The sequence below is a fragment of the Bubalus kerabau genome, chromosome 3, assembly GCF_029407905.1.
Source record: "Bubalus kerabau isolate K-KA32 ecotype Philippines breed swamp buffalo chromosome 3, PCC_UOA_SB_1v2, whole genome shotgun sequence".
NCBI lineage: Eukaryota > Metazoa > Chordata > Mammalia > Artiodactyla > Bovidae > Bubalus > Bubalus kerabau.
The window spans coordinates 113,927,499-113,953,624 of NC_073626.1; the positions used below are offsets into that span (position 1 = coordinate 113,927,499).

The following is a 26,126-nucleotide window of genomic DNA, read 5'->3' on the forward strand; positions in this document are numbered from 1 at the left end:
TGTTCAAGGGTATCAATAAACCAGTACAAATAAATGAAGACTCACAGACTCCTGATAGCTGGGTGGGAAGATCCCCCAGAGAAGGAAGTGACAATCCACTCCAGTATTCTTGCCTGGGAAATCCTATGGACAAAGGAGCCAAGCAGGCTACAGTCCATGGGGTCACAAAAGAGCTGGACAGGATTTAGTGACTACACAACAACAGAGAAATAGCCTGAACATAGATAAACCCCATGTTCTTTTGTTACTGTTTTTCACATTCTTATTTATGACCAACCTAGATAGCATATTCAAAAGCAGAGACATTACTTTGCCAACAAAGGTTCATTTTCAAGGCTATGGTTTTTCCTGTGGTCATGTATGGATGTGAGAGTTGGACTGTGAAGAAGGCTGAGCGCCGAAGAATTGATGCTTTTGAACTGTGGTGTTGGAGAAGACTCTTGAGAGTCCCTTGGACTGCAAGGAGATCCAACCAGTCCATTCTGAAGGAGATCAGCCCTGGGATTTCTTTGGAAGGAATGATGCTAAAGCTGAAACTCCAGTACTTTGGCCACCTCATGAGAAGAATTGACTCATTGGAAAAGACTCTGATGCTGGGAGGGATTGGGGGCAGGAGGAGAAGGGGACGACAGAGGATGAGATGGCTGGATGGCATCACAGACTCGATGGACGTGAGTCTGAGTGAACTCCGGGAGTTGGTGAGGGACAGGGAGGCCTGGCGTGCTGCGAATCATGGGGTTGCAAAGAGTCAGACACGACTGAGCGACTGATCTGATCTGATTAGTCTGTATGAAGGTGAAATACATCTACATTTGGACACATTCCTGGTCACTGTTTCAGACCTTGAGAGTTTCCTGCATCACTTCCTTGACATTTCCAGGTCAGCCTGCCCTGTGAAGGCAGGACTATTTGGGGCTGCATGCCCCACCCTGGCTAGACATAGGTCTCTGGACAATTACTCAGTTTTTCAAAAATGTTTTGTGGAACTAGGGACCAAAGTTATGCCATAATAAGGATGTGAATGGACTTTCCATGCTACAAGCCTACAGAGTCACAAACTCATCAGATGCAAATGGAGGGATATGGGTCAACCACAAGACTGTAGGAAGTGGTGAAGCCTGTGGTAAAATGGAGGACGTGTGCTGAATTTAAAGTGTACGGATATCAGCCAGGCTCCACTGACAGTTACCACAAGAAAATGTGAACCTTCTGTTGTCAAATCTTCTGATTCTAAGACGCCAGAAGTCCAAGCTATGTTCAGTTTTCATATGAAATCTATTTTTAAATGATGGAAACAAATTTATGTTTTTAAAAGCCACATAAGTTTTAAAATGTGACAGAGAACAAGATGCAACCCTTTTGTTTTTGAGTTTTCCATTTCTGGCCTTCGGGATATATCACTTCTAAAAGTTAAGCCCAGGACTTCCCTGGTGGCCTAGTGGCTAAGACTCCACAATCCCAGTGTAAGGGCCCAGGTTCCATCAGTGGTCAGCGAACTAGATCCCACATGCTGCAACTAAAGAGGGCTTCCCGGTGACCCAGGGGTAAAGAATCCACCTACTAATATAGGAGAAACAAGAGACATGGGTTCAATCCCTGGGTCGGGACGATCCCCTGGAGAAGGAAGTGGCAATCCACTCCAGTGTTCTTGCCTGAAAAGTCCTGTGGACAGAGGAGCCTGGTGGGCTACAGTCCATGAGGTTGCAATGAGTCCAACATGAGTTAGTGATTGAACTCGTGCACACACACGTCAACTGAAAGATCCCACATGCTGCAATTAAATGTCCAGTGTGCCACAACAAAGAGCAAAGATCCCACGTGCTACAACTAAGACCAGCACAAGCCAATAAATATATGTTGTTTAAAAAAAAGAGCTAGGCTTACCTCCCATGGATCTCATATTTTACTGTCCATCCTTTCATTGTCCAAATTCAATCAACAGATTTAACTCCTCTTTCAAAAAAAATGAAACCCAATCTTATTACATAATAGCATCTTGAGACATGATTATTCAATTATTTCTTGGGATAGGTAAAGATATAAAAAGATAGATAGGTAGGCAGATAGACTTAGCTAGGAAGATAGAACTGAGAACACTGAACTCAGAGCCAAAGACTGTGATACCCCACAACCCTTCCCACAAGAGAAGGGGAGAAAGGCAAGTTTGGGTGCATGAGCAGTAACTAAGCCAGTTGTACATCAGTTTACCAGGGCTGTGTCTATTTTCCCACAAGGAAGGATAGAAAGCTCAAGATGTAGTTGGCAAAAGACTGGCTCCTGTAAAGTAGTCAAGGAGGGTGGAACAAATGGACACATGTTTTTAGGCTACAAGAGGGAGCCGAGCTCCCTTAGAATATTGCAGGGTTGGGTAAGTGTTTTAGAGACACAGTCCTAAGGGCTTTATTTGTTTTCTTTGTCTAGGGTTAACCCATCAGCCCCCTTTAAAAAAGACTCTTAGACTCTTTGTGTAATGGCCAACTGTGGGGAGGCATCATTCAGTCAATCAGAGACCATATCCTCCAGGCATGGACAGAGGTAATTAAAGCAGTAGATGGCTTCTACCACACTTCATACTTCCAAGCCTATGTCATTAATTAGTCAAAATAAAACCTGCAGAAGAGGTCAGCTCCCTTCCCAGGCCACCCTGAGAAGAGCAGCAGGAAACACACAGGACTGAGCTCTACTTGATGGGCATCAACCTACAATGACCTCTGAGCCCTCCCTGCCATACAACTTGGATGACCTCTGTTCTTTCACGTAAGACTCACATGCTGCTTATTTATTGTCTTATGCCTGCACTTGTTTTAAGTTTATATCTTTGAGCAGGACGCGGCCTGGGTCTCCATGATTTATGATGTTTGACAATCGGCCCAGAAACTTAGCCATCTTTACAGGGGGACGCTGGCTGTCCTATTACCCAGAGCTCAACGCCACTGAGGGGCAGGTGCAGCTTTCCTCTATAAATCAAGTTGCATCCATCTCACCATAAATCTATAGATTATATCTCCTCAGTCAATAAATTCTTTCACTTTTTCATTTGTGTTGCCCTTGTCCTGACTCTAACCAGGCTCACATCAAAGCACAAGCTCAGCATAAAACAAAAACCTTGGATTCTCTTGTTAGCACTTAGCTTTAATCACACATTGGTGTTCATGGCTGCAACAGATGTCGGGCTTCCCCGGGGAGCTTCTGTTCTGAAAGATACACAACTGCCAAGTCCACGGTGGCTGGGGCCAGCCAACCACTTCCCTTCATTTGCTGAATTTCATACTAATCACAGAGTATCATTCAATATATATTAATTGCCATATGTAGATCAGAGTAATATACCATGGGTAGTCACAGGAGGAACAGAAAACACAAACCCACTTTTCACAGAGCATACAGTCCAAGAAGGCAAAGAGCACATATGTTAACTAAGCGTCTACCCTACACCAAGCCACTTAAGTTCTATTACTCAAAATCAATGAATCCCCTAAACTATGTCATTAGTTACTATTCTCATTTACACATGTGAAAATTAAGACTAGATGATACCTTATTACTTCTCCTATGGCACATTGCTGATTAAATGGATATGTATAAGGATAAATTAGGCTAGGATTAATGTATACATAATACTATATATAAAACAGATAATCAACAGGACTTATTGTATAGCATAGGGAACTATACTCAATATTTTGCAATTATTGTGTACCTATAAAGGAAGAGAATCTGAAGAATATATACATGCACACATATATACATACATATATAACTGCATATATATACATACACTTAACTGTATATATATGTATATGTGTAAAGCTGTGCTATATACCTGAAACTAGAACAATACAGCAAATCAACTACACTTCAATAAAAAATGGATATGTATGAAATCCAGCTGAGGTCTTCTTGATCTGTGACCTCTTTACAAGAAAGGATTCAATTCAGCACTTTATGACATGTTCTAGCCCCACTTCAAACAGTGAATATGAAAGTTACCATGTATCATTTCCTTAAAATAAAGTTGTACAGATTAGATAGCTGAATGTTAGGTGCTGGGTAGCAAGAAAGAGTTCTAATCATTACTTTCTGACCAGAGCTTAAGTTCACCTTTAGTGAAACTAATATTTGAGGTTTTTTTTTTTTTCCCTTTGGACCCAAGGATTTAGTATGTAATCTAATATTTTAGTGCATATTCTACTGAGGAAAATTAGAAAAGAATGATTTGTGAGATGGGGCAAGAAAGTGAAAGAAGCACAAATGGTAGAAGATAGGTCAATGTTTTTTTTTAATTGAAACCATAGAAAAATTAAAGGAGGTTCCGGAGGATCAATCCAGGTGTAAGGACCTATATCTTCACATGCTTATAGTCCAAAAATGTCCATGTGAACTTCTATGAAACCACCATGGCCAACATTTGTCCCCTACTAACTCCACCAGGACAGGCTTGAAGCAATACCCAGCAGGTTGACCAAAGATGAAATACAGAAGTTTATTCTCTAAGCATTCCATTTGCTCCTGAACTCTGCAGCCCTGGACACTGGGGAACAACTCTGAGTCAAAGAACCTGAGCAGATTGAATCTTTGATTCCAGCTCTTATCAGCTACCATTTCTGCAAGTGTTGCATTTTATAGTATCGTTATAAGTTGACACCCTGTTATGAATACAGAGAATAAGAAGCCAAAGATCATGAGCATGAGAACCCTCAATGTTCAGAATGAGAAATAGGCACAGCCGCCTACAAGCTCCAACACACACAAACATGGAAAAAAGGAAAGAGAAAAAAATATATCTTACATTTAATCTGTAACAAAGCAAACTTATTTCACAGACTTCTCATAATGGTGGAACTTTCTAGGAGGCACAGATGGAAATGAAAATTTTTTCCATCATTGTTACATAAGATCTGAAACATGTCAGCATTTCCCTACTTTAGCATATTATCTAAATTGATTTGTCTGAGAGCATAAAAGACTGTATTCATAAAGATGGTCACAGGTTCTGTTTCATAGTGTCTTTTCCTATGGGGATTTTTAGACCGTTAGGTGCCAGTCAATCCTAAAAAAAACCAACCCTGAATATTCATTGGAAAGACTGATCCAGAAGCTCCAACACTTTGGCCACCTGATGCGAAGACCTAACTCACTGGAAAAGACCCTGATGCTAGGAAAGACTGAAAAGGCAAAAGGAGAAGTGGACAGCAGAGGATGAAATGGTTGGATGGCATCACCGATTCAATGGACATGAATTTGAGCAAACTTTGGGAGGAGCCTGGTGTCTTGCAGTTCACGGAGTCACAAAGAGTCAGACGTGACTTAGCAACTGAAAAACAACAAGGTGTTATAATAGGGGTGGGGGTAAGGGCTACTTTAGGATTCTCTGGAGTCCTACCTCATAAGCATTCCCTATTGTAAGACCATATCAGGAAGCCTCCATCAAATTCCTCTTTACAAAAACTTCTGTACACAAGGTTGCCTTTCTAGAATGTGTCTGTAAAAGGACAAGGATGTCATATATGTCCATGTATCAAAAATAATTTTTAAAAATGCATTATACCTATGGAGTTCACCAATCAGCAAGTTTTTCAGGTTATTTCTCTTTCATATATCTCTAATTATAACTCTCTGGGAGAATATCAAAGATAAAGCAATGAATGATAAAACCGGATCCAATTTAAATTCCTCTGAAAGTCATTTTAGCTTCACTTGACAAGCACTGGCCTGCCAAGCACTGTTCCCCTTGTCTGCCTGTCACAGAGCTGATGGAAGGCGTGAAGGCTGTGTACAATGGCAGGTTTTCTAATGTACTTTGAACAGCTGACAGCCACAAACCTCAGAAGATTCCTGATTGAAGGATGTCGGCCTAAGAATAACAGCCACGTGAAGATAATTTCTATAATAACTAATTTCTTCTATTAGATAATAAATCATTCCTGCTTCCCCATCCTTTACTACTTTTTTTTTTTTTTAACGTGAACACAGGAAGCAAACCAAAGCAATAGCATGTGATTGGAAAAAAGACAAGTGAGAAGAAAAAATCATAACCTCCAACATCACACATTTATGTCTTGCACTGGTGGGTGTGGTTGTTTTTTTCTCCTCAAATCTTCTACCATCCACACAAAAAAAGGGGTATAAAATATCTAAGAAAGTATGACTATCCCAGATTGCTGTGAGGAGGTTCACTGTATTTCTTTGGGGTAGGCAATTCAAATACGAAACTAAGCAGTTCAGTTTACATCCTAGAGTTGTGTCATGTTTAATGCATTAGCTCTGTATTCTAGCCTCTGTGGAATTCTCAACTGCATTTAGTATGTGCCTATCAAAGACTCTGGCAGAAACCATGGCAGGACCACAGGACACACTGAGACTGAGAGGATCCCAGAACTCATGCTCACGATGACTTGGTAGAAATAACAAGATAACTTAGCCTTATCATAACACGCTTGGATTCCTTTTAGGCAGAGAATCATTTCCCTGGAGGGAAAACTCTATTTGTTATTCTTCCCAAGAGGGATGATAGGCAGGTGGTCCTGGAAGGTTTTAGCAAGATCTTAAAAACCAAAATTATCTCTGCTCTGGTGAAACATTTATGAAAGAGCACATTCTGAGACTCGAATGACAATCACCGAGGCTTATACTCTCTCCTGGCTATGATTACTTAGTTCCTAGAGCAGGTCACTTAGCCTCAGTAATTCTCATCAACTCCAACATGCCTCCATACTCTGCAGGTGGCTGATGACACTACCACCTTCAGGTAAGAAGTTTTTCTGTCTCTGTGCTTACCTTCAGTCCCAAAGGCTGAGCTTGTCTTTGAAAAATATATTGACGAAGGCAAAAAACGCACATCCCAGTTAGCTGGTGCTCTCAAGCTGTTCTTGGAACACCCTCCCCTTATCATACAACTGCAATCTACTCTTCCTTTCTCTCTAAAGATGACACACTGAAGCTAAACTGAACCCCATGCCTCACCGTATCTCCTTCATCAGCACAGTGATTCATACCCAAGCCAGTGGTTCCCATGGGCAGAGGGCTTCTTCTAAGCTCAGTATTGGACTTCTGTCTTGATCCAAACTTCTTTATACTTATGAGAAAAATCACTAAGGAAACCAGTGTTAGAAGGAACACTGGACTAAGCATGTTGGCCCTGGCTTGGCCATTATTAAGTCACTATAGGACTTAGGATACTTTATTTATTTCTGTACACTCTGGTCTTGGCATTTTAGGAAGTGTTGGATCCTCGCTGAGCCTAAATGCTGACACAAAGTTGGGAAGTATGAAAGTTGCCGAGGATGACCAAAATAAAATACCATAAACTGAATAACATAAAACAACATCAATTTGCCTGACAGTTCTGGAGACTAGAAGCCCCAAATCCAGGTGTCAGTAGAGCCATGCTCCCTCTGGGAAAGACTGAAGCCATGCTCCAGGGAAAGACTGTGTATACACCTCTCAGCTTCTAGTAATTACCAGCAATCCTTGGCTGGTACAGGCCTGACTCTAATGTCTGTCTCTGTCTTCATGTGACCTTCTCTTTGCATTTTCAGTGTCTTTTTTTTCAGCACTCTGCTCTGAGTGTAGCTGTGTGTCCAGATTTTCCTCTTTGTATAAGGATATCAGTCATTAGAATAGGGCCTACCTTAATCTAATATGACCTCATTTCAACGTGATTACTTCTCCAATAACCCTATTTCTAAATAAGGGCATGTTCACATGTCCAGGGGTTGGTACTGAACATGTCTTTCTGGAGAACACAATTTAACCTCAGCAGGTGATGTCCGACAAACACTGCACCACAGTGCCTTTGTCAGGGCTGACTTACACAAGAGAGGGACAGAAGCCAGCGTTGAAGATGTCCGGCATAAAAGCATCTTGGGCAAATGGGGTGAATGAAAGAAAGAGCGGGAATATTTTGAGTTCTCCAGATGAGTTCCATAGACCTGTTCTGAGTTATGCAGAAAAGGAAAACTGAAATAAAGGTTGAAAGTGTGGTTTTTCACAAAGGGTTTTATGAAAATTTGGCTCAAGTGAACAAAATAGCAACATACAATTGGAAAAACAAGTATTTTCTGAATTGTTACAGAGACTCTATGGGCCAGAACAAAGGGCAGAAAGCAGTTAATAAACATCTGTTAAGTTTGACCCCTGCATTGGCTCTACCTTCTTGCAGTATCAGGACCTCAAATTTCCTTAAGGGAGTTGTCCCTCTCTTACTCTATCTGTGAAACTTGGGTGGAGTTATCCCTGCAGTGGTGGCCACATGCTCAGGACCTGACTGGGTCAGTCCTACATCCTGCAGTCAGAGTATTTGGGTCAGAGAGGAGCACATGACACAAAGCAGCCAATGAGATTCAACTCCAGGAATCCCTGAAATTATTAAGGAAGATACTTCTTTCTACATTATTCATTACCTAAAATAAAAATTTCCTTACGTGTATATGTATGGTGGGTATTTTTAAGATTTACTCACTTAGGAACATAAGTACATAATATACTGCTGTTAACTACAGTAAATCATACTGGACATTAGATCCTCAAATAGTACTTATTTTATAACTGGAAGTTTGTACCCTTTAATCAATATCTCCTCATTTTCCTAGATATGCCCATGTATGCCTGTGAGCCCTCTGGGGAGTGCTGAAATGTGGGTTTTCAAACGGACAAAGAATTAAGCTGATGGCATCAGTTCTGTAGCATCATGCACTTGGCCACATTAGTTTTTCTTTGCATAGGAAAACTGGAGGAATTAGTGCTTAACACACTAGTGCTAAGCACAACAAACTTGTAGAATGCCCTTGGATCTCATTTCTCTTACTAAACGTAATATTTCTTTCTAGCACTGCCATTGAAGAGAGCATGATATCAATACAAACTGAAAGGTCAATAAAAGATGTCACCAAAGATGAATGTTTGAAGATGCAGATGTGTATATAACAGCAAACAAAAGAAAACAAGATTGCCAAGACCTACACAGTTAAACAAGGACACAAAGTTTGAAGATTTCGTTTAAGCTTGAGGACAACATCAAAAAAGGAAACAACAATAAGTGCCCTTCATGAAAATTTGAACCATAACATCAAGTTGAGCATGTGATTCAGCCTTTGGAAATCTAAAAATAAAAAATATATACAAAACAGTTGCTTGTTGATGTGATTACAGAAGCCATGTCTAATTTCTGTAGTATAAACATTATATGTTAAAAACATTACATTATGGTTAGCAAATATCTGCTTTGGCCCAAAATATCCATAAGACATTTGGTGCAAGGCAAAAGGTCCTTGAAATTTATTCCCAACCAAACCTAGGCAACATGGACCAAGTATGCTGATGGATGTTTTGGACAGGAGAAACTATCAAGGACATTTTGGTGTGAACTAAATGCCCTTTAGGTGTTTTGGTCAGCACCAAATGTCTCGCAGAGTTAAGTTACATCATTTTTGCATAATAATCACTTTATCAGCTATAAGCCTAATTAAAAGGTCAACTAAAGTGGGACACTCTGCTCCAAAGAAGTATCCCCAATGTCTGCTTAATAACTGAATGCTGTCAGAGCTAGTTATCTACATTTTATAGACAAATATTGTCCTAAGCAAACTTAAGGAGCTTTTCAGCGACCAGAATAAATCTGTGTGCATTGAGGAATTGAAGCACATGTAAACAAGGCACTCACCTTTTCTCCCCTGAGGATCACGGCAGTTTTCATGGACACACAGGCCCCAGGCGGACCAGGAAGACATTATACAGTCTGTAGAGCAAGGGATATTGCAGAGCTGAGAGGCTGAAGGGGCAGGTCCCAAACATAATGTCTTTGCCACAGGTCTAGAGACTGCATGGATGAGAAAAGAATGGCCGGAGTCACATTCTCTGAACATCCCTAGAATTTTCCCTGTCTTTATTTGTGTACCTGCCTTGCTCACATCAGCTTTGTGGTTACACAGTTTATATGCAAACAAAATATCAACACTCTTCCAATATGTGCTACTTAGCTCTACATTATTAGCATTTGGGGTGAGGAAAGGCAAGAAAAGACAGTGACAAAGGGCATGCATTTAAGTTTTCTGTTTGACAAAGTATTCCCTGGGAATCCAAGAAATCCAAGAGAGGACTAGCAATTTAGGTACAAATTATCTAGAGTTATGAATTTAAAAAAAAATTACGTGGCTCTGTGAAGCTTCAAGATGAGTCTATCTCAACTATACAAATGACTGAGTTGCTGTGAAAAATTCAAAATCAAACCCCGAGGTGGGGTGTTTAGCATAACCAATCTACTGCTATTACTCCCCGGAGTGGTGGAGCTCTTGAAGACACAGAAGAAAAATGGCTCTTAGAATAAAAAGAAAAATCAGGATCTGTGACTTCAGAATTAGCCCCTGGAAGTCAGTTTCATTAGTGAAGCAACCCAGAGGCACAAGGAGTGCCTGAGGAGCCACAGGGAATGCCAACTAGGAAACTTCCGGTTCTTCCTGATGTGCTCCTGCACCCAGAGAATGCCCAGAACTGGGTCACTGTGGGAGGCAGTACCCATCCGTCCAGTGGTGGTGCTTGTCAAGTGTCCTCTCTAGGCAGACCCATTCTGGGAACCATGGAAATACACAGATGAAGAAGATAGGATCCTGATCCATATGGAGATTATAATGTATTAGGAGCATGGATAGCAATACTCCAAAATGACCCAATAAAAGAACACCCAAATGCATAGCTACACTTGCACAGTGTGATCCCACATAAGCAAGTTTTAGAGCAATTCAGTTTGTGAGCCAATGGTTTAAGATCAGATGGTTTTATCTTACAGATTGCCTTGTACTATGGTTGAAATATTTCCTATATAGCACTTCTCTCCAGTTAAACAGATCAGAAATACTTCAAAGATGGAGACTGGTATGAGACAATAGGGTGGTAAACCACCTGATCTATTTTGCTTCCTCACTCTTTACATAAGATTCAGATAGAGATGGCAAAAAATCACAGCTCTGACCAGCAGAACTTTGAATGTAAACCAAAGCAAAAGCAAAAGCAAAAAATACTATCTCTGAGATGTGCTAACCCATTGGAAAAGAAGTGTCCCTAGTGAACAATGGAGGGGCTTGAGGTGTTTATGAGAGTAAATGGGAAAAACAAAAGGTTGCCAAGGAAAATTATAATGTTTGTCTGCAACTAATTTTTTTAGCTTCACTGCTCACTGATTAGGAATGTGAGCAAGTGAGTTTATCACTTTAAGTTTTAGAATTCTTTTAGTTTATCAAAAGGATTTGACCTGACTTAGAGAGGGGCGGGCAATGGCACCCCATTCCAGTACTCTTGCCTGGAAAATCCCATGGACGGAGGAGCCTGGTAGGCTGCAGTCCATGGGGTCGCTAGGAGTTGGACACAACTGAGTGACTTTACTTTCACATTTCACTTTCACGCATTGGAGAAGGAAATGGCAACCCACTCCAGTGTTCTTGCCTGGAGAATCCCAGGGATGGGGGAGCCTGGTGGGCTGCCATCTCTGGGGTCGCACAGAGTTGGACACGACTGAAGCAACTTAGCAGCAGCAGCACAGAGCGGCAAAAGCAAGATTGCTAATGTAAATGTCAAAGCTTGCAAGCCATGTGGAAAAGATAAACAAAGGAAGAGAGAACAGATATTGGGGGAGAGTAAAAGGTTTTCCTGAGGCTGAGGAGTGTTGATGTTCAGAGACTGGGCTAAAGAGAACAGCTGGGTGGGGAGGATGGGGTAACCAGAACTATGGATGCATATATGACACTGATGGACTGCACGCAGGTAAAGAAGAATCTGAGAGATGAGGCAGAAGTCTGTAACTCCTTGTCCAAGAGTAAAATAATCACAAGGCAACCATTCACTGAGTGCATCACACATTCATTCCAAAACTACTGAGCACCCGTCTAAATCATGCCCTATTGGAGGCTGTCTGCTTTGAAGGAACTCTAAGTCAAGAAGGGTAAGTCAAACCGCATTTTAACAGAAGTGTTGGAAAGAGATGCTTCGGAGCATTGCATAAATGGAAAGGTGCACAGCCAGAGGTCTTAAGACAGAAGTGTATCTGGGCCCAGCCCCATGTTTGGTTAGCATGTATTCTCATAAACTCAAACTTTAATTCCCAAACCAAAACCTAAATCAATGATGGAAAATGAAGTGGAGAGTGTAAACTGATTAATCTAGCTGTTTAATAAAAATTTACAGTGCATGCCAGGTACTGGTTATAAACATCAATTCATTTAACCTGCATAACTTTGAGATGTGTATTATTATTAGTCCTAATTTAAAACAGGTAAATTGAGACATGATTTACTCACTTGCTCACATTCCCAATCAGTGAGCAGTGGAGCCAGAATTTGGAACAAAATGGTCTGGCCCCAGAATCTGTGCTGTGGACCACTGCACAAGGTGGCCTCATCATCAGACATTCAAACTACACAGCTAAGTACTTCCATGAGTTAACACTGAAGGTGTGAGGTTCTTTTAGATGCTGAAGCCAGATTAGTGAGTGAAACAGACAAGGTCCCTGTCCTCAGGGAGCCCATTTTCCAATGTGAACTGATATTAAATGTTCATGAGTCCATGAGCCTCAACAAGACTGGATATGCTTTACTGCTGCTTCTATTTACCATGGCTGTCTCCCTGTAACACCAGTTAGACCTTGAAGATCTGATGATCAGTGCTTAAAAGATGCCCCAAACTCTCAGCTCCATGACTCAGCAGACACTTCTTACCACAGTCACTGAACTTGATGTTGGGTCCTGTAGTTGAAACTGGCCAATCCACCAGTGCAATCCCCAGGCTCTGAGTAGATCTGCACTAAATCTCTTTAGAAGCTCCAGAATAGCTTAACTGTCCAGAAGGCAGTTAAGCTTTGGGATTGGCAGTGTAGTTAGAAAGAAACTGCGGAACTTGTCCTGAAGCTGCATATGTCAAGGACAATGCTTTTACAGATATTATGTTTCTTTGGCTTATTTTGGAGGGCTATTGATGATTTTGAGGAGGTGAGAGGTTAAGTCCTCTAAGGTCCCTTTTGATTAACACTTAACTGTCAGTCAATTGACTGTTGGACATAAGGGCTAATGGAAAGTAAGGAGAGACATGGTATGCTGGTGAGGAATGGGGGCATTTCCCTGGAGGCTACTCAGTGGCATAACTGGGGGCTCAGGAGTATGAGTGAGGCCATTTGTCAGAGCATGCACGCAGCTTCAGCACCTGCTGCTTTGAAAGACAATTGATCTTAATCCATATCAAATTCTTCCAGTCTCAGAGACATGTCTAAAATGCTTCATTTAGGCATTGAATCAATGGATTTCAGTCAACCTTTCTCTATTTCAGCCCCCCGGGAGACATTTTCTCTAGAAATAAATCATGAGTAAGTCACAAAGCACTTACCAGCTTCAGAACACTTAGGTAATCATCTCCTTGAGAATAGTGAACACAGGATATTGCTACGCCTATTGACTTGTAGAGCTAGAAGGGAGCTTTAGAGCTAATTTAGTTTAATTCATCAATTTCACTGAAAAGCCGTACTCCAAAGACCTTAGGTAGTTTCTCCAAGTTCATTCAGTAAGTCCAAGGCAGAGTAAGACCTGAGCCTTGTCCCAGGTGGCTGATTCATTTCCATGTGTCCCTCTTGGCATTGCTTCAATGGAAGAGGGCAACCGACAGAACAGATGAGGTCTTCTGGACTGAGGTTATTTTGTTTATGAATTATAGTGACCTCAGTGGAGGCAACCAGTGACACAACAGATCAAAGATATCTACCAAAGTTGAAGGCTCAGTTTAATCCTTTAAACAAAGTCCAAATTCTGTTCCTACTTCATTGCTACTTCAAAACCACTTTAAGCCCCATCCCAGATCTCCCCAACTAAGCAGAAGGTAATGAGACCAAAAATCTGCTCACTTTAAACAACTATTCTTTTATTTGTAGCATTCATGCTGTAGGAGGTGGTTTAACTTTGCCAACAAAGATCCATCTAGTCAAAGCTGTGGTTTTTCCAATAGTCATGTATAGATGTGAGAGTTGGACCATTAGGAAAGCTGAGTGTGGAAGAATTGATGCTTTTGAACTGTGGTATTGAAGAAGACTCTTGAAAGCCCCTTGGACTGCAAGGAGATCAAACCAGTCATTCCTAAAGGAAATCAACACTGAATATTCATTGGAAAGATTGATGCTGAAGCCAAAGCTCCAATACTTTGGCAACCTGATGCAAAGAACTGACTCATCAGAAAAGACCCTGTTTCTGGGAAAGACTGAAGGCAGGAGGAGAAGGGGATGACAGAGGATGAGATGGTCGGAGGGCATCACCAATTCAATGGACATGAGTTTGAGCAAGCTCCGAGAGATGGTGCAGGACAGGGAAGGCTGGTGTGCTACAGTCCATGGGGTCTCTAAGAGATATGACTAAGCAACTGAACAAAACAAACAAAAAACAGTTGCTTTACAATGCTGTATTATAATAATGTATACTGTGCAGCACAATGAATCAGCCATACATATACATATGACCCCTCACTTTTGGACTTCCTTACCATTCTGGTCACTACAGTGCATTAAATAAGAGTTCTCCGTGCTACACAGTACATTCTCATTAGTTACCCATTTTTGACGTAGTATAAATAATGTATATGTGTAAATCCCAATCTCCCCATTTATCCCACCTCTCTTCCCTATTGTTCTCTACATATGTGTCTCTATTTCTGCTTTGTAAGTAAGATCATCTCTATCATTTTTCTGGATTCCACATATATGTGATAATATATGATATTCATTTTTCTCTTTCTGACCTACTTCACTCTGTATGAAACTCTCAAGGTCCATCCACATAATGCCCTAACCGTGTTGCTTTATATGAGCCCTCAATTCTTCTTGACCAAACTCCAGTCATGATGTTTGTGGGAAGAAAAGTCACCTGAAGTCCTTGCTTTTTTAGTCACCCGAAGTCCTTTCTTTAGACAGACTGACTGAAACAACTTTATTTCTATTTGCTAACTCTATCTGCTCTAATGCAGTGGATCCCTGATGTGATCAGTGTACCTATTCAGTGAAGGTCTGTGCTGGCCCTGCTTTCTCCAGCTGCCTTTGGCCATGTCACCTTGACATCTTCTGCCACTCTTGTGTTGACCAATTGCCTGACTAGGTTCACAATTACCCAAAGTTTTATAGGATATTTAGGTTTTGTATACAGCAATGTTAGTCCCTATAAAGACTTCTCATGGCCACAAAGTGTTAAAGAGAAAGAATAACTTCACTCATATCAACTGAGATCACTACATAGCAGAAGCTTTTTAAATGCTAGGGAATACAGTACAGTATAAGTGATTGTACATATGCAGTAGTCATTAATGCTTTGAATATTTTGGTGCCTAACCTGGAATTTTTCATTTGCAATAAGAAAATTATTAAATTGACCTGCCTTACAAAAAATGTGCAAGTCTGCTACTAATGATTGCAAAGTAACCTTAAATAATGAATTACTCCATGAACAGAATGCTAATTAACAAAGGGGAGCAAATATTCTGGGTAGCTGCTATATTTAATATTAAAGAAAAAAAACTGTTCTAATTCCATAAATGTACAAAGGTCATACTTTTCCTTAATCACAAAGTGATCTTACATGAACATACAAATTCAATTGAAATGATTTGTAACTAAGAAGAAAAATGCCTGTTGTAATCATTAGCATGTGACCACCACTGTAAAGAAAAATGAGTACCTTCACGTTTCATTCTTTGAAACTAAATCAAGCTCTAATCAACACAGAAATAAATTGGCAAAGATTCAATTAGAGTATATTATCCCCCACCCCTACTGCTGGTCATTTTTTAAGATCTAAATTTCAATGCCATTTAATGCCTCAAAAAGAAATTAGATAAAATGGCATCATCATCATGATAATTAGTTAATTATACTTAATAACTAGGTACACCTCTGTAGTTTATTTTTTAAAAATGAGGAATGTTTGCTTAATGTAAAAATGTTATCACAGGATTCAATTTTTTTTTTAATGTCTATTACTGGATAAAACATCAAGTCAGTCTTTAAAAACTTAGGATATGTTTGAGGCAATTCTGCTGTGGCATAATGGAACTCAGCTTTCCCTCTGAACAGAAAGAAAGATCTTGATCATGGGTGAGAAATTAGTCAAAGATACTGATTATTATTTTTTTCCAATATTTTCAGGGAGGTAGAGAAGAAAAGAAAATAAAGATGCTATTTCCTGAGAACTCTTAAAACCTTGATGATTTTCCCTGTTTTCTATCTTAGGAGTACCTGAGTACCCCTACACTCTACAGTCAGCTTATTTTACATAAGATATTTGATTTGCAGAAAGACATCAGCCTTCACAAAAAACTTAGACAGAAATGTTATATTTGTTTCAATTTTCTGAATCAAATGTAGGCCCTGTCAACCCCAATGGGAATTCTCACTCAATATTCAGGACCCCACATTCCACAAGATGTCTAGGAAAGCACCACAATATACGCAGCAATTGCTCAGATTTAATTCAAAACTAATGAAAGGGCCTACTTATGTAAAAATCCTGCTTTCTAAATGACTTTTGAGAAACAATATTCCCTCTGACATATTCATTTAGGGGAGTACACTGCCTTGGCAGAAATTCAATCGACCTTACTGCTAAAATAAATAGACTTCTTCTACAAACTGAAGGACTCAAACAGTTGAAGAGAAAAGACAAATAAAATTACAATTTTAACCAGAAAGCTATTTTCCTTCAAGAAGCTTCATGTATTATTTCAATTGCCTTTACCACTGGGATTTGCAAAATAATGTATCATTCTTTTAACTTAGTGGGTAGGATTAAAGCAAATATGTCTTCTAGCACTTATAGGGACCTTAAAGAATTAAATCACATCTCATCCTATTATATCTAATAAAGCCTAATTTTAGCCATATTGTGACTCTTGGCAAAGTACTGTGCAATTCAGTTTGGCAGGAGGATTGCGTGTGTATGTACAATAAATATAATATCTAAAAATAATTCCTGCAATTAAAAATAATTATGTGAAATTTGGCCACATGTCAAAAAATTCTCCAAATTTCCTTCATTTCACATAGCAAATTGGAAAATGACTACTGACTAGCGATTTTAATGTTACAGAGTAACAACACGATTAAGTAAAGATTGAAAACAATATTCAGAATAAAAATGAATACAGAATATGTATGCAGTTTTAGAAGTAATTAGATCAATATCCAACAATTATGAAATTAAGGAAGAAATACAGGAGTTTTCAACCCTATAGTCACATATTTCTGTGGTTTCTTCTCTGTTCCTCTTTTGAGGATTTTGGTGTGATCATTTCCCAGATTCTTAACTCAGAGCTAAAACAAAGGTATAGAGAGGGTGAAAAGAATAACAGCTGACCTAAATGGTGTCTTTTACATTTTACAGAGTTAAAAATACCATTATTGTTGAGAGAGAATGGAAAGGAAATAAGAGAATGTAGAGAAGTGGTCAGGCAAAGAGAAAAAGTAAAAAGGTAGAGAGGCAGGTAAGAGAAAGAATCATCTTCCAAGCTATCAAGGATAGATATGTGCAGCACCAGGGAAGCACAGCTTTTAAAGAGGTTTTAGAGCAAGGATCCCATGAACAGAGGAGTCTGGTGGGCTACACAGGGTAACAAAGAGTTGGACACAACTGAAGTGACTCAGCTCACACACTCTTCTTCTCAGCACTTTGCAACCTGGAATTCATTTTGCAATAGAAACAATAACAAGATTAAAATGAGAGTCAGTTTTAGCCTGGGTAGGAAGGGAGTTTGGGGGAGAATGATGCCTGTATATGTATGGCTGAAAAAACAAAAAACAAACCCAAGCAAACAAAAAACACTAAGCTTTGCGATTTTTCTCAAAGAAGATTAGCATCCTATATAGTAATTTCTCACATTTAATAAGTACATACAATACAGAATCTTTAAAAAGATAAAATAAATGAATACATTAAAAAAATGAGAGTCAGTTTTCCCATGAATGACTGCAAATGTGTATTTCACTGATTAATGATAGAATTAATAGCTAATGCATATTACTAATCAACCTGTCCCAAAATACTGCATGAAGCACTTAAATGCAATTTCTCATTCATTCATCAAAATCACTGCAAGATAAGTAAAATCATTATTCCCATTTTATAGATGAAATAACTGAGGACAAATTATTGCTGAGCATGCCAAAAGCAATAAATGACAATCCTGGTGCAGGATCCTTAAAAGCCAATACCCTTTAACACTATGCTATAGTATGATTTTATATTGGCAATAAAAGTTATGATAGAAATGAGCAACTGTAGCATTAATAGTCGCAAAATAAATAAGTGAACACTTTCAGTTCAGTTCAGTCATTCATGTCCAACTCTTTGCAACCCCACGCACTGCAGCATGCCAGGCTTGCTGTCCATCACCAACTCCTGGAACCTACTCAAACTCATGTCCATCACGTCAGTGATGCCATCCAACCATCTCATCCTCTGTCATCCCCTTCTCCTCCAGCCTTCAATCTTTCCCAGCATCAGGGTCTTTTCCAATGAGTCAGTTCTTCACATCAGGTGGCCAAAGAATTGGAGTTTCAGCTTCAGCATCAGTCCTTCCAATGAATATTCAGAACTGATTTCCTTTAGGATTGACTGGTTTGATGTCCTTCTAGTCCAAGGGACTCTCAAGAGTCTTCTCCAACACCACAGTTCAAAAGCATCAATTCTTTGGTGCTCAGCTTTCTTTATGGTCCAACTTACATCCACACATGACCACTGGAAAAACCACAGCTTTCACTAGACAGACTTTTGTTGGCAAAGTAATGTCTCTAATTTTTAATATGCTGTCTAGGTTGGTCATAGCTTTTCTTCCAAGGAGCAAGAATCTTTTAATTTCATGGCTGCATTTACCATCTACAGTGATTTTGGAGCCCCCCAAAAATAAACTCACTGTTTCCATTGTTTCCCCATCTATTTGCCATGAAGTGATGGGACCGGATGCCATGATCTTAGTTTTCTGAATGTTGAATTTTAAGCCAACTTTTTCACTCTTCTCTTTCACTTTCATCAAGAGGCTCTTTAATTCTTCTTCAATTTCTGCCATAATGGTGGTGTCATCTATGTATCTGAGGTTATTGATATTTCTCCAAGAAATATTGATTTCAGCTTCTGCTTCATCCAGTCCAGCATTTCGCATGATGTACTTTGCATATAAGTTAAACAAGCAGGTGACAATATACAGCCTTGATGTACTTCTTTCCTGATTTGGAACCAGTCTGTTGTTCCATGTCCAGTTCTAACTGTTGCTTCTTAACCTGCATACAGATTTCTCAGGAGGCAGGTGGGGTAGTATGATATTCCCATCTCTTTAAGAATTTTCCACAGTTTGTTGTGATCCACAGTCAAAGGTTTTGGAATAGTCAACAAAGCAAAAGTAGATGTTTCGCCCCCTTAAAAAAATTCTTTTTGCTTTTTTGACTGTGCCATATGGCTTGGCAATCTGTTTCCTGACCAGTGACTGAACCTGGGTCATGGAAGTGAAAGCCCAAAATCCCAACCACCAGGCCACCAGGGAAAATGGAAATGGAAATTAAAAGATGCTTGCTTTTTGGAAGAAAAGCTATGACCAACCTAGACAGCATACTGAAAAGCAGAGACATTACTTTGCCAACAAAGGTCTGTATAGTCAGAGCTATGGTTTTTCCAGTAGTCATGTATGGACATGCAAGTAGGACCATAAAGAAGGCTGAGCACAGAAGAATTGATGCTTTTGAACTGTGGTGTTGGGGAAGACTCTTGAGAGTCCTCTGGACTGCAAGGAGATCAAACCAGTCAATCCTAAAGGAAATCAATCCTGAATTTCATTGGAAGGCCTGATGCTGAAGCTGAAGCTCCAATACTTTGGCCACCTGATACGAAGAGTCAATTCATTGGAACAGATCCTGATGTTGGGGAATATTGAAGGCAGGAGGAGAAGGGGATGACAGAGGATGAGATGTTTGGATGGCATTACTGACTCAATGGACATGAGTTTGAGCTCCAGGAGATGGTGAAGGCCAGGGAAGGTTGGCAAAGAGTTGGACATGACTGAGCAACTGGACAACCACAAAGCCACCAAGGAATTCCCTAAGGAAATTCTTAAGCTGAAATAAAAATTTTTTTAAATAGTTATAAAAAAATATGAGTAGTAAAGGCCAAAACTCAGAAAAGTAAGTGTTGTTAAAGGAAATTAAGGATCTAGTTGAGTATTTTTGATGTGACTCTGAAAGGTACTTAAAATTATTACTAATGGGTTGATGAAGAGAATGAAATTTGAGTAGAATGACTATTTTCATCATAAAATTTAAGTTTAGAGCCATTCCCAAGGGATTATAATGAGTTCACCATAAGACCCACTCCCTCCCACCGCCACCAAGATTTTCCTAAAGAGCAAAGGACCAAAGGAGCCTTTAAGGCAGGTTGGAACCTGGAAAGGAAGGCAAGTAGGTGTAAAGCTCACCCTCCACTGGGTACCTAGCATGACTAGCACTAGTCTTTTTCCTTAACAACTATATCTAATACCTCAACTGAGGAAAAATACAAGTAACAGAAGAATGTTTCTAAGTTCATTGGGCAAGAATTGGAAAGATATACTTCTTAAGTTAATTATTTTATTTTTGGCCACCCCCTGAGGCATGTGGAACTTCCCTAAGCAGGGATCAAACTTGTTTCCCCTGCATTGGAAGGGTGGAGTCTTCACCACAGGATCACCAGGGAAGTGCAGAATAAGGTTTTGTTTTTGTGTTTTTTTTTTTTTAATGACTGCGATTAAGAGTATGTGAGAGAGCAGGAGCAGGGAACAGTGAGATATGGTAAGAAAGATCAGAGATGGCTAAAGAAAGCAGACCTAGGTCTCTAAGGCTTCGGTACCAACCACAGGATGCCCCAGTGAGTCCATCATTAAGACAGGTCTTCACATGTATGAATTTCGAACACAGATGTTTCAACTTGGGAACAACTAAACAGAAATTTTTAATAATGGTAAGAAGAGGAAATCCATACTCTCTGAGATGACCCAGTCCTCCAAGAAGAACATTGCAAACTCCAAAGCTTAAAGCCACTTCCAAGGGACCAAAAAACCAGTAGGGAAATATGTGATAATGATTTTAGAGCACCAAGAAAAAACTATCGCTCTCTAAAATAAATATGCATACCATCTTATTTTTAAAGAAAGGGCTCACTGTACCTTGTTAGCATATGCTGCTTTAAATATGCAAATCCTTTTAGACTGAATAAGTTAATTTGACTTCAAAGGAAGGCTCGTGGGATTCACTAGGTCCCAAAGTAGTGATAGGAATGAGACACCATCTAATAAATTCTTAAATGCAGAATAGTTCATTCTTTCATCTGAGAAACAGCATTAGGTATTTTTATGAGAAACACAAAAATTACAAACCAAAAATTCTGCACTACAAAATTTGATGAAACCTCTTTTCCTCTCTTCCTCCTATTTTTATATTATAAGTCCTACCTTGTAAGCTCTTCACTATGTCAAGGCCAATGTTAAAAAGTAGTAGCTTCCAACCTGACTAAACCAATGGGATCAAAGGGAGACCCAACTCAGAAGAATTGGGTCAGAACTGGGAAGAGGGAAACAGAGAGAATAGTTAGAACTTCAATCTTTGAAACTCTTTATGATTAGCAGGTTGGAAAGTCAATGCCCTGAATAACTTCTGGAGTATGATTTTTGAAAAGCCAGCTGGCCAAACACTATCATTAAAATCCATTAAATTGGAAGTCTACCATTGCCTGTGTAAATTGGGCAAATTGTTTAGCAACTGAACTTCTGTAAAACAGACTATGGGCTTTCCTGGTGGCTCAGTGGTAAAGAATTCCCCTGACAGTGAAGGAGACAGGGGTTTGATCCTTGATCTGGAAAGATCCTCTGGAGAAGGAAATGGCAACCCACTCTAGTATTTTCGGTTAGAAATCACTATGGACAGAGGAGCCCAGTTAGGCTACAGTCCATGGCATTGCAAAGAGTTGGACATAACTTAATGATTGAACAACAAAATAGACTCTCTAATGTTTCTCACCTTTGTTATATTATCTCCTCCCTGTGAGCTTCTGTAAACATTGTTTCCCTAATTGTCCTTCCATCCCCTATGACATTTTCACAACACAAATATGCTGTCTAAATTGGTTATATATAGATACATGTGGCTTATGACTCTTTGTGACCCCACAGACTGCAGCCCACCAGGCTTCTCTGTCCATGGAATTTTCCAGGCAAGAATACAGGAGTGGGTTACCATTTTCTATTCCAGGGGATCTTCCTGACCCAGGGATCAAACTCATGTCCCTGGCATTGGCAGGTGGATTCTTTACCACTTTGCCATCTGTGAAGCCCATATATAGATACATGTAGACTTTATATCGGAGAAGGCAATGGCACCCCACTCTAGTACTCTTGCCTGGAAAATCCCATGGATGGAGGAGCCTGGTAGGCTGGTAGGCTGCAGTCCATGGGGTCACTAGGAGTCAGACACGACTGAGTGACTTCACTTTCACTTTTCACTTTCATGCATTGGGGAAGGAAATGGCAACCCACGCCAGTGTTCTTGCCTGGAAAATCCCAGGGACGGGGGAGCCTGGTGGGCTGCCATCTCTGGGGTCGCACAGAGTTGGACATGACTGAAGCGACTTAGCAGCAGCAGCAGACTTTATACATAATAAAATTTTTTTCATCCCAAGAACCATTTGTGTCCCCTTGGGGGCAATATCATCCCCTTTGGGAATGCATGGACTAGACCATATATTGAACTTGAGTTTGTAGGCTGAGCAATACACAAGTATATTCTGAGTGTATTAGCAAAACATTCCATGCAGCAAGTACTACCAGTGTCTCCAGTTTCCACTGAGACAACTGAAACCTTAAAACTCTGCCCAAGCTTCTATAATTAGCAAAAGTAGAGGCAAGCCCTGAACCCAGCCAGTGTGATTCTGATTTGCCCTGTTTTTACCATGTTAGGCTGTTCCAGCTCAAAGCTCTGAAATTCTTGGGTCCAGTGCATTTTTTTATGGCTGTATATTGGAATCTATCTTTTTTAATTTGACTCCAGTGCTCCTCAATACCTGCATTTTGCTTGAATTTGGAATCTACATGCTAATTTTTTGCAATAATCAGGAGATAATACATTAATAAGATAACATATTATTAATCAATAGGATAAGCCATTCTCTGGTAGAATACTGATACATGCAGAGAATATAGACATTTAAAACAGCTGAAAGGCTGTAGAATTTTATAAATTTTGTCTTTTATTTAAACAGTAATCAAGTTGTTAAAAATCTTCCCTGAGAAGTTGCCTATTCTAATGTTGTGTACATTTAAATATATCATCAGAGCAAAACAGGTTACAATGTCAAGGACAGTGATTTATATTTTAAAATATTATAGCTCTTTTCTATGAAGTCTTAATTTGAGAGAAAAAGCAACACATTGTTTTGTTGAAATAATTATTTAATTAAAAAATAGATGATTTTATATTAAAGCAGTATGGATGTATCCATAGGCTATTTAAATACAAATAAATATTAAATCTGAAAGTGTTCCTACCTATTTTTAAAAGGGAAAGGGAACTGAATTTTCCAAAGTAATATAGATTTTTTATACCATAAAATGAGATGCCACTGCATGCAACAATTGATTTTTTTCTAATGTTTGTGTATCTAAATTGAGTCTCTCTAACAAAAACACTGTTTTGTTCAGTCTGGTAAAGATCAAAGGTAAGACATGTTTATCATGGTTATACTTTTTGGTGGAGGGGACCCTGAAAGAACCGTAAGCATGACTGGTCAGAAAATGTTCAGACCTTTGGCAGCTAGAGATCTTTAAAGTAGAGAAAGCAATTTAATATGAAAGTCAGCCTTCAGGACTCCCTATGGGCCTTACAGAGAATGATGAGTCACCTCATCTGAGGACCAAATGGTTACCAACCAGAACCATCTTGCATCCTCTCAAGTCAAGCAGAATCTAAGCTTTACAGAGACTTCTACCATCACCACTCCTGCTCTCTAACATATGTCTTATGCTGCGAACAAATACAGGACCACATCCTGCAGGCCACCAGGCCACAACCAATTTTGTCCTCTTTACTTAACATGGCTTGCTAACTAATTAATTATATATGACACCTTTCATCTGAAGTTATTTTGTCAGTTTGTAATGATCAAAACCAGATATACACTGCTACCGTTTTAGAAAAAAAGAAACTTAGCAATCCTACTCTTGAGTTGATGCTTGTATGGTCTGAGAAAGTTTTATGTCTCATAAAGTAACCAGCCAGAATTTAAAGAAAATGGCAATCTACTTGAAATGTCTTTCCCCTCTGAGATAAGCTCCCTCATGGAATCTTGTAATGGAAGAGATCTTCAGTTCAGTTCAGTTCAGTTCAGTCGCTCACTCATGTCCGACTCTTTGCAACCCCAAGAATTGCAGCATGCCAGGCCTCCCTGTCCATCACCAACTCCCAGAGTTTACTCAAACTCAAGTAGTGTCTTATATAATACCTTATTTCTAAAAATGAGAAAATCAAGGTCTATAGTGGTTTTATAACTTGTCCAAGATCAACAGATTGTGTAAGTATCAACCTAGAGTTCTGTCTTGCTACTTAGTTGACTTATTTATGCTGCCTCTAGATTTTTTTTTTAATTTCCTTGATTAGCCTTACCATACCCCATTCACTGTAAAACCACAGTAGATGAAAGAAGTAATCAGTAACCGAGTCTTAGGGTCTGAGATTAGCTAATGTAGTTTTTTAGTGTTAAGATACTAAGGCATGGAGTGAAACATGGCTAGAACAAAAAATGTGGTTAATAGAGACATTCATCAAAAGTCAGAATGTTATATTTTTCGCTAATGATTCCAAAGTCCAAAAATTTAAATAGAAGTAGTGTGAAAGTGTACACGAGGCCATTTACCTTTTGTAACCTCTTAGCAATAAGCAGTGTCATGTTAAAAGGAAAGGCTACATTCATCACTAAAGGAAATATTCTGGAAGCAGAAAGGACCTGCTAAACACAAATCACTGTCAAATAAGACAAAACAATTGAGCTGAAATTGCAATAAAATGGAAAACCACTAAATCCCCCTCCCCATCCCACTGCCTGATTCTCCAAGGCAACAGTTACTAATACCCAGCCCTTTTTCTAGGCACTGGTACAAAGTGCTGGAGAAGAGGCCATATCATCCCATATCTCGTTGACCTTATAACCTGAACAAATGAACTAGATTTACATATAAAAACTAAGCACTCTTAAACAACAGGTATGTAATTAGGCAATCATGGGCCTAGTACTTGTTGTACAGGGGCAGGTATTCCCAGAAGAAAAAAGATCAGGGACAGCAAGTCAGTTTTTGTGGGATACAAGCCTGGGCTTCTTAACACTCCAATGTTATTTGCTCTACTCTATATTAGATTTCCACCCTCACCATGTAACTGATCACAGTTGGTATTTTGTAACCTGATGCTAGAGGACATCAGAAGAAAAAACATTCTTATAAAATGAAATTGCACTTATAAATAAATATGCAAAAATCAAAATGATAATCATCTATTATGGAAATCTACTATGTTCAAAGAACTACAAATTTAACTCAACAATATATTAAAATATTGCAAATTTAATTCAGTAGCACATTAAAACACTAAAAGATTTGAAAATTTAAAAAGGAAATGTTTTTCCCTAAAATTGCAAGGATGGTTCAACATTGGTATATCTGCTAATTTAACTTACTACAAGAACAGCTTGAAGGAAGAAACACAAAAATTCATCTCAGAAAAAAAAAATATATATGTATATATATTTACAGTGACATAATACTTGATATAATATGGCATAATAATTATGATATAATATATAAATGCTATTTATATATAAATTTCATAGCCATTAATAAAAAATACCCCAATACTCCCCCCAAAATAAAAGAACAAATTCTCTTACTCAGTAAATGTCATTTAACATGACCAAATCATATTTATAAGTGAAAAACTCCAGATATTTAAGTCAGAAACAAGGCAGGGATACCAGCTAACATTTTATGACCTAACTCTATAGATTGCCTTGCCAGTGTAATAAAACTTAAAAAGATACAATAGTTATAAATATCAAATG

The 26,126-nt window shown here is 39.2% G+C and overlaps 1 protein-coding gene across 1 annotated transcript in view; it reads right to left on the reverse strand.

The window, feature by feature from the left end:
• THSD7B (thrombospondin type 1 domain containing 7B) overlaps positions 1–26,126 on the reverse strand; it is a 1,243,680-nt gene that overhangs the window by 599,820 nt on the left and 617,734 nt on the right. The window contains exon 8 of the mRNA XM_055572703.1: positions 9,662–9,817. Within this exon, the coding sequence (XP_055428678.1) occupies positions 9,662–9,817 (156 nt within the window). The remainder of the gene's footprint in view (positions 1–9,661; positions 9,818–26,126) is intronic.